This window comes from Impatiens glandulifera, chromosome 1 (assembly GCF_907164915.1).
Source record: "Impatiens glandulifera chromosome 1, dImpGla2.1, whole genome shotgun sequence".
Lineage (NCBI taxonomy): Eukaryota > Viridiplantae > Streptophyta > Magnoliopsida > Ericales > Balsaminaceae > Impatiens > Impatiens glandulifera.
The window spans coordinates 33,607,859-33,617,997 of record NC_061862.1 but is presented as its reverse complement, the minus strand read 5'-3'; the positions used below and the strand labels follow the sequence as shown (position 1 = coordinate 33,617,997).

Here is a 10,139-nt window from a genome sequence, read left to right as displayed (position 1 = left end):
ATGGAAGATCAGTATCGCGACGAGGATGGAGAGTCATTGATGGATTTTGTGAGGGATTACGATGCCCAATTGTCAGCGTGCGGTGGCAAGAGGAAAAAGTCGGATAATGATGATTATGGCGGCGAAGGCAGCAGTAGGAAGAAAGAAAAGAAGGAAAGATTTGACAAAAGGGAGAGACATGAGTCGACGAAATTCAAGGAGGTCAATGAGATGTGGCAAACAATAATAGCCGGCGGTGATTCTGAGGATGATCATGATGGTAAAAGGACGCTTGATGATGATCACGATAACTTCATTGTCGACGATGATGGCCTTGATCCTCCTGCAGATCGATATGGAAGTGATAATGAAGAAGATGAGTCGGACGATGAAATCGCACAGCTTTTCAAGGTGGGAAAGAAAAAAAAGAAACATGAGAAAAGTGCTGCAGAAATATCAATGCTGGTTGAAAACGTGATGGCAGGACTAGAAGTTGTGGCCGAGGAAGATGTGGAACTTAATAGGCAATCCAAGCCAGCTATAAACAAACTCAGGAAACTGCCGCTTCTTCAAGAAGTGCTCTCTAAGAAACAACTTCAAGCTGAGTTTTTGGATCACGGAGTTTTAACCCTGTTAAAGACTTGGCTCGAACCTCTTCCAGATGGAAACCTTCCAAATATAAACGTTCGAGAGGCTGTATTGAAGCTCTTACATGATTTTCCAATTGATTTAGAGCAGTTTGACAGAAGAGAGCAACTGAAGAAGAGTGGTCTTGGAAAGGTCATTATGTTTTTTTCAAAGTCGGATGAAGAGACCGCATCCAACAAAAGACTTGCTAAGGAACTAGTTGACAAATGGAGTCGACCTATATTCAATAAGAGCACGAGATTTGAAGACATGAGGGGTACTTATGAGGATGAGAGGCGGCCGAGGCCATCAGCGAAAAAGCCAATGCGCCATAAGGGGGGTTCAGGAATGCAATCTCGAGATGACGACGACGACCTTGACTTATTAGCTGAAGTAGTAGAGGGTAAAGATGTTGTTGGTAAGTCATCCTCTCGACTTATAACTACAAGGCCGCCTGAGGCGATGTCCATGGACTTTGTTGTTCGTCCTCAATCTAAAATTGATCCCGATGCGATAAGGGCTCGCGCTAAGCAAGTTGTACACGATCAGCGTCGACTCAAGATGCGAAAGAAGCTGCAACAGTTGAAAGCACCAAAAAAGAAACAGCTTCAGGCTACAAAGCTCAGTGTGGAAGGACGTGGCATGATCAACTACTTGTAGTTTCTGTCATTTGGTTGATGCAACGAACCACCAAAGTATCATATTACTATTCTCTTCTTCTTGTATGTACAAAAGATTGTATGGAAAATTATAGAAAAAAGACAAGCTTTTGGTTTAATAATTAAAAATTGATTTGTTTCTTTAATTAATAAACAACTATTTACATTTGATTTTCTCTCTTCTCATAAATTATATATAATATATATGCTGATAAAAAAAATGTTAGAATATAAAATAATATATTTGTTAGATATTATCTCAATATTATATTTTATAAAACGATGAAGAATCCATAGAGGATGAAGAATCCTCCATTGGTATAAGAAGTATTACTCTCTTTATCCTCTCCTCAGCCTTTATATAGCGTTCTGATTCTATTTTGTTGTAATTTTTGTACACAACTACTACCTCTTTTAGTCTCTTTTCTCTTCAGTTGAATCAGTCATACCTCTTTTAGTCTCTTTTCTCTACAGTTGAATCAGTCATGTAATTCTTCTATCTTCAGATCATTCATGTCAACTCACTATCTGTGTAAAAAAATAGTTAAAGAGACTAATAATTTAGATGTAATGATCTATTGTAACATTTAGTGATGAAGACATTGATAAATCTGACATGTCTTTCTCTGGCTATTGAAACAATGTAGAAGAAGTTCCTTCATTTTTTCTCAAATGAAATGTAGCCTATGATGCTTAGGAATTTATTGAATCTTTTTTTTATTATTATTAAAATCTCCTTAATAATAATTCAACAGACCTGAAATACATTTCAAGGGGTTTCTCTTATACTGTTATTGTTAAAAGTCAGCATTCTTTATCCATAATTCTATCTTGAATTCAACCATTTTTCATCTGAATTTGAGTTAAAAATAGTTCTTAAACCCATTGATTATTTTGCTAATGTAGTATGACAATAGTTATAGAGAAAATGTCCTTAATTAAGATTCTGGAAGTTTGAAAGATTGAAACTCTGTTTCAGCTCTATAGCTTTAAAAAGATTTTCATATTGCTCATGCAGTCAAATTTAAATATTAGATATGTCTATTTGAAAAATGCAATTGTTTTAAAATGTTATAAACAATTTAGAATATATGATTTTATCTTTTAGAAGAATTTGACTATCATTGGGGAGCTTTTTTCGATAATCAAAGTATTGTTCATTTATAGTGGTATTTTAGTGGTAGGATAGGAAAAAATGAATTTAGTATTATTGGTTTTTCATTTGAGCTCCAATATTTCTCTGGATATTAACATAAAGAGAACAAATTATGATTGATTTGGTTAGTGGAGACATGAGGCACACATGCCCCAGCATGACCATATAGGTGTGTAAGATATTAGAAGCGGCATCAATCCTAACATTTTGAACTTGATTATATTGCTTATACCATATTTTAATAGTGTCAAAGTTTAGAAGAGTTGTTATTTAACTATTTCTACTCTTATTGTTTAATGAACAAGGCTTGTACTCTTGAGATTTTTCATTTTTATCAAATTTAGAACTGGTTTCACTTCTAAGTTCTAACTGCTCATTTTAGGAATATTATCTTATGTTCTTATTGATGACCAAGCACTTCGAGATTATACATTTTCATATATACATTTCCATGTCATCATTTTAGAATTTGATATTTTTAAGTAATATTTTTATTGTTTTGCAGAAAAGAAAATTAGTTAGTGGTAATCCAACAGAAAAGTTGATTAGTTGATTAGTAGCAGCCACAACAACGATGCAAGATGCAAGGAAATATTATTATTCTTTCTTAGATTGTATGGAAAATTATTGAAAAAAGACAAGCTCTTGGTTTAATATTTAAAATTTGATGAGAAATTTTAATATTTATGAGTTTGAAAATTTCTTATAAATAATATATAATATGCTGATAAAAAAAGTTTTAATATAAAATAATATATTTGTAAGATATTGTTATAATATTATATTAATAGGATAATATTAATATAATATTATATTAATTTTTTATAAATCTAATTTAATGTCTATATAAGAGATAGTATAAATACTCTATTCTTATATGATTTAATTTAAATTTTCTTATGTATTCATATATGATTTTATTATTATTTAATTTAAATTGTAGATACAAATACGATTGAAGACGGTTCTGATTCTCTCTTTGGTCTTTACTTTAGTCTAACTTGAAGACTATAATTATATTTATTATTGTTAACTTATTTTTTTAACTAAATTTAATTTTTAACATTGGTAAATATATTTTTAGATACAAAAGTTATAATATCGATACCGTACCGAAATTAAGGTATACCGAAATCAATTTCACATAAACATATGATTTTTTTTCATATACAAACTTTCGATAAAATATAAAGAATCGATAAAAAAAAGTTAAAGGAATATCACTCACCTTATACAAAGGGATTGACTCACCCCTATATAAAGGTGACGATAAGAAACTCTATAGATTGAGAAAGATTAGTTCAATTCGAATAATATTAGTTATTAATTCATCAATATCCTATGATGAATTCAATGGCATAATTGTAAGAACTTATTTGACAATTACTTACATTAATAATAAAATTATAAATTAATATTAATTTATGTGTAATTTTGTTTTCCTAAATCATTATTTATTTTGATAAATAAGATTGTATTTATTAATAAAATTTAATATATATATATATATATAATGTTTATTTTATTACATTTAAAAAATTATTTTAATATAAATTAAATTATGAATGATTTCATTTTAATAAAAATTAATATATATATATATGTTTTTTTTTTTTTGAAGTTTGGACTATCTTACACTTCATTTGATATTTATTCGTTTGATTCAGCGTTTATAAGCTGCGTTTGAGTAATAAATTGCTATAGTAATTTTGCGTAATAAGTTAACGCAAAAATTATAATCAAACACAATATTGCGTTTAAACTTTATTTTCTTTTACCTCCCTCTCAGCGTTTAAGCTTAAAATCTCAGTGTATTTCTCTCCCGTCACTTCTAAGACATGTGTTTTAAGGAAAATGTGTATAACACATGTCTCGAATCGACCTTTAAATTGGTGATTTTATTTTTCGTATATTTTATGTATTTGTATCATCATTATATTATATATTTTCTATAATTTAAATACAAAATATTTAACACAATGACTTTAGCAACTAAGGAAGTCGGAGATACGTAGAAGTGAAATCAGACGTCAAAACTATTGAATATATAAATTGCTAATCAAAATAGATCATTTATAATATTTAATTATATGTACAAATTAAGGTTTATTATACTTAAAAGGTTATCAGCTTCATAAGGGGTGACACACCAATTGAGAAACGGTATAAAACAATAAAATTAAATATTTATAATTAGAGAGATTAAGATTTATGGACATAAAGTGATTCAAGCCTTTCATGATTACTTTTTAGAAAGAATAAAATATGTATTATGTATACGTTTTAAATAGAATAAATCAATTACTTAGAATTTAAGAAAAGACAAATAAGATTTAATTAAAAATGATATCTTTAAAAAACAAATGTTTGTAACTATTTAGATAAATGTCAAATTTCAAGCCTAATTCTATTTGCTATGAAAGCCTAAAATTAGTGACTAGTCCCTCTATTCCTATTATACATTTTCCTATTGTACATTTATTGTTTTGGGTAAAAATAGATATGATACTTAATAGTTATTGGGTAATGATCATCAAAGAAAAGACACAGGATCACAAAATATATATTAAAATGAAATCTAACTTACCTTATAGATACGACTTTTACTTTTACAGTAAGAGTACCCACTTTAAATTACTAGTAAAAAATGAGTTTATATATGAGGTATTTAGGTTTAAAGCTCTTAATATGAAGTTTATGATTGTTAGAAATTAGTCTACAGTGAAATAGATGTTTCTATTCGACTGCTCATGTTTCCAGGTGATCAAACCGGCATGTAATATTTCCATTATATTTTTGTGACTAATGATGCGGCTACCATTGTAAGTGAGCTCGAGGTTCAGCATCCTGCTTCCAAGCTTTTAGTTTTAGCAGGTAAGGCTCAACAAGAGGAAATAGGAGATGATGCGAACCTCACAGTTTCGTTTGCGGGGGAGCTGCTTCAAGGTGCAGAAGAGCTAATTAGGAGATGATTTTGAAAAATGATTCTGTTGGAACTATAAAGAAAGTGGAAAAGACAAAGGTAAACATTTACTTGCTAACTGTTGTTATATGTAATTATTGAAGTCCTTGTATAGATGCATTCATACACAGTTCAACTTTTTATGCAGGTTGCTGTTTTTGTTGGTGGTGTTGATACATTTGTAACTGAAACCAAAGGAACAATCTTATTCACAGTGCATAGCAGATATTTGGGTTTGCTGCTTCTGTAAATTTCTGATTTTATCCTGCATTTTCTGAAATGTGTCTTAAACTTTTAATTTTCATTTGAATATACCAACTGCTATTTGGTTAGACATTATTTTCTCTATAGTAATGCATATGAGAACCTATATCATTTGTTTTTTTATACTATGATATGATAAGATAAGTGAACTTTTACTTGCTTGGTATTGTCACAATCACAATTTTATTGGAAAATTATTAAAGTAAAATTCAGCCTAATGAGAGTTGTCTTGAAATTAGTGAAGTGGCAAGATTTTGTTATTTTAGTAAATCCTGCATCTTGATCTATCATAGACTAAAGTTGTTTCTTGTTGTCAATTTGTCTATTTTAATGCTTTGTACTATCATCTCAATTGAAAAAAAAATTAATTAACCTCCGTTCTGATATTAGTTTGTTGTAACGTAATTACGAGAGATGACGTAAACAATAAAATTGACATTAATTTAATTTGATTTACGTACCAAGATAAAACTTGACTACATCAACATAGAATAAATAATATTATTAAGGAGATGATAATAAAAATTACATTATAATATTATAGGGTTATAACACGAGTTTAGATAACACTCAGTCCCTTGAAACTTTAACAAATACAGAAATAGGATTGAAAGCAATACTCTCAAGACAAAAAATTAAAGATTTTAAAGTGTCTGATTGCACTTTTAAATTAGTTTCAACTAAATTAACACTAGTTTATTACCATAACAAAATATCACAATTATTTTTGTTTTAATTTTATTTTTTTATATCCGAACAAGATTATACATAAAAAAAATATAATTTTCTTTTGTTAAAATTCTCTCTTTATCAAATGATTGAAGTCTCCTCAAAATTAATTTTGATTAAATTGCCTTGAAGAGAAAAATGAATGAAATATTAGAATAATAGAAGAAGTTCTAGAGTTCGCATGTAACATTTTTTTTTTTTTTTTTGTTATTTGTTTGTTTTTAAAATAACTTTATATAAAAAATAAAAATAAATTGTTTAAGTGTTATGTAAAACATGTCATCAGTGCCAAAAAGAAATAAAAATACTAACAAAATAAACCTCGACCTAAATATAATTAAAGCAGAGCTTATAATTTTGTTTTTAAGAGTAAAAATTAAATACAGTTTGATTATAAAAAATAAATAAATAAACTGTTGTTTGTTCTTTCACTTTTAATTTAAGGACCGTAAATATGAAAACAAAAAATATGATACTAGTTTTTTTACCTTTAATTTAAGGATTTAGTTTTTTTTTTTTAAAGTTAGATTTTTAATGAATATAAATAAGGAGCAGACGATTGACTGACTAAGATTTCCTCAACGCACGGTTTTTTGCTTTGGAGCAAAGACACTTTTGGTAAACAAAAGTTTTTCTGGGTACTGAATTTATGCAAAATATTAACTTTTGGTCTCAAACTTGTATTGTTGTGAAGACCATCATTTATCATCTTATAATTAAACAAAAATAAATCAATATTAATAAGATATCATCTTATAGCACTTTTATTTTCTTCAAAATTAATATAAAAGAAATTAATAAAATTCAATAATGATATATCAATAAAAAAATAAAAATAATTTATTTTGTTTGTTATAATAACTTATAAGTGTTTTACATCATAATTCAGATTATTTATGTACTGTAATGTTATTAATTTGACATCCAAATTATTTAGGTATCATAATGTGCAGTTTTAGAAACTAATTTGAGCAAATATTTTTCAATCCTATCTTGATTCTATATAAAATTATAAGTTCTATCTGAAAATATTAGAGAGTGGAAAGGAAAAGTTTGCTGTAGAGTTTGTGAATAAATTAATCATTTTTTGATTGTTTATATAAATAAGAAAATTTCCATAATTAAATAAACTCAAACGCAAAAGCAGTCTAGATTTTAAATAACTTCAAACAAAAACCATATAAATAGCAGGTTAAAATCATAAACCGAAAATCTACATACATATATATAAATTATTCCATTCGGATTACAAAACCTTCAAAATTACTTAATGGGTTTAAAAGGTTGTTCGATCGTGAACCGAACCAGCCAAGATCGGTTCAGGAAATTATGAACCGATCTAAACTCGGTTCAGTCAGTTTATAATTATTTCGATTAGTCTTTTATCAGTTCGATTTGATTCGGTTTTATCGATTTTGCTTACCTACAAATAATTTACTAAAACTAAAATAATTAAAGGATGAAAATCATATTAATTATTAGTTAAATTGTTTAGGAAATAAACCAATAAAAAAATAGTTATAAAATTGCAATAATATAATATTATATTATTTCCTTATTATATTATATTATTTCCTTATTATAAGCCTAATTTAATATATATAAGACGGAAGCAACCTATTCAGATAGGATTCCATACAAATTATCTTGAGATAGTCTTCCGCTGCAGTTCAATTGCCGAATAGCCAGATTTGGAGCTATGGAAGAGGATGGAGAGTCATTGATGGATTTTGTGAGGAGGGATGAATCTGATTACGATGCCCAATTGTCAGCGGGCGGTGGCAAGAGGAAAAAGTCGGATAATGATGATTATGGCGGCGAAGGCAGTAGGAAGAAAGAAAAGAAGGAAAGATTTGACAAAAGGGAGAGACATGAGTTGACGAAATTCAAGGAGGTCAATGAGATGTGGCAAACAATAATAGCCGGCGGTGATTCTCATGATGGTAAAAGGACGCTTGATGATGACGACGATAACTTCATTGTCGACGATGATGGCCTTGATCCTCCTGCAGATCGATATGGAAGTGATAATGAAGAAGGTGAGTCGGACGATGAAATCGCACAGCTTTTCAAGGTGGGAAAGAAAAAAAAGAAACATGAGAAAAGTGCTGCAGAAATATCAATGCTGGTTGAAAACGTGATGGCAGGACTAGAAGTTGTGGCCGAGGAAGATGTGGAACTTAATAGGCAATCCAAGCCAGCTATAAACAAACTCAGGAAACTGCCGCTTCTTCAAGAAGTGCTCTCTAAGAAACAACTTCAGGCTGAGTTTTTGGATCATGGTGTTTTAACCCTGTTAAAGACTTGGCTCGAGCCTCTTCCAGATGGAAACCTTCCAAATATAAACATTCGAGAGGCTGTATTGAAGCTCTTACACGATTTTCCAATTGATTTAGAGCGGTTTGACAGAAGAGAGCAACTGAAGAAGAGTGGTCTTGGAAAGGTCGTTATGTTTTTTTCAAAGTCGGACGAAGAGACCGCATCCAACAAAAGACTTGCTAAGGAACTAGTTGACAAATGGAGTCGACCTATATTCAATAAGAGCACGAGATTTGAAGACATGAGGGGTACTTATGAGGATGAGAGGCGGCCGAGGCCATCAGCGAAAAAGCCAATAATGCGCCGTAAGGGGGGTTCAGGAATGCAATCTCGAGATGACGACGACGACCTTGACTTATTAGCTGAAGTAGTAGAGGGTAAAGATGTTGTTGGTAAGTTAAAGTCATCCTCTCGACTTATAACTACAAGGCCGCCTGAGGCGATGTCCATGGACTTTGTTGTTCGTCCTCAATCTAAAATTGATCCCGATGCGATAAGGGCTCGCGCTAAGCAAGTTGTACACGATCAGCGTCGACTCAAGATGCGAAAGAAGCTGCAACAGTTGAAAGCACCAAAAAAGAAACAACTTCAGGCTACAAAGCTCAGTGTGGAAGGACGTGGCATGATCAACTACTTGTAGTTTGTCATTTGGTTGATGCAACGAACCACCAAAGTATCATATTATTATTCTCTTCTTGTATGTATGAAAGATTGTATGGAAAATTATAGAAAAAACACAAGCCTTTGGTTTAATAATTTAGATGTACTGATCTGTTGTAACATTTAGTGATGATATGCATGCATGGTTAACAATAGTTATGAAGACATTGATAAATCTGACATGTCTTTCTCTGGTGATTGAAACAATGTAGAAGAAGTTCCCTCATTTTTTCTCAAATGAAATGTAGCCAATGATGCTCAGGAATTTATTGAATCTTTTTTTTATTATTATTAAAATCTCCTTAATAATAATTCAACAGACCTGAAATACATTTCAAGGGGTTTCTCTTATACTGTTATTCTTAAAAGTCAGCATTCTTTATCCATAATTCTATCTTGAATTCAACCATTTTTCATCTGAATTTGAGTTGAAAATAGTTCTTAAACCCATTGATTGTTTTGTTAATGTAGTATGACAATAGTTATAGAGAAAATGTCCTTAATTAAGATTCTGGGAAGTTTGAAAGACTAAAACTCTGTTTCAGCTTTATAAAAAAATTGTGTTTATGTTTTGATCTAGAATAAAAATATACTAAGTTCATAAATAAATTGATATCCATGATAAAAATTGATTTGGGATTTTAACAGAAATATTTTCTTTCATAAATCACTATTTATATTTGCTTTTCTTTAAGAGCTTGTTTGATCTCGATCTGGTTTTTTGGATTTTTACTAGGTTTTATCCAAAAAAAGTCTGGTTTGATGAAACTTTAAAAAAAAATAG

At 29.8% G+C, this 10,139-nt stretch overlaps 2 protein-coding genes across 2 annotated transcripts; both read left to right on the top strand.

Annotated features, from left to right (window-relative positions):
• On the top strand, window positions 1-1,302 carry LOC124924170 (protein IWS1 homolog 1-like). Its single transcript, XM_047464248.1, has one exon. The coding sequence runs from the start codon at window positions 1-3 to the stop codon at window positions 1,264-1,266; it is 1,266 nt and encodes a 421-aa protein (XP_047320204.1). The 3' UTR covers window positions 1,267-1,302.
• A 6,773-nt stretch (window positions 1,303-8,075) lies between these two features.
• Window positions 8,076-9,351, top strand: LOC124924161 (protein IWS1 homolog 1-like). Its single transcript, XM_047464240.1, has one exon. The coding sequence runs from the start codon at window positions 8,076-8,078 to the stop codon at window positions 9,333-9,335; it is 1,260 nt and encodes a 419-aa protein (XP_047320196.1). The 3' UTR covers window positions 9,336-9,351.
• The last annotated feature ends 788 nt before the right edge of the window (window positions 9,352-10,139 follow it).

Coding starts and splice junctions, on each gene's coding strand:
- LOC124924161 (XM_047464240.1), top strand. CDS start 8,076: ATGGAAGAGGATGGAGAGTCATTGATGGATTTTGTGAGGAGGGATGAA.
- LOC124924170 (XM_047464248.1), top strand. CDS start 1: ATGGAAGATCAGTATCGCGACGAGGATGGAGAGTCATTGATGGATTTT.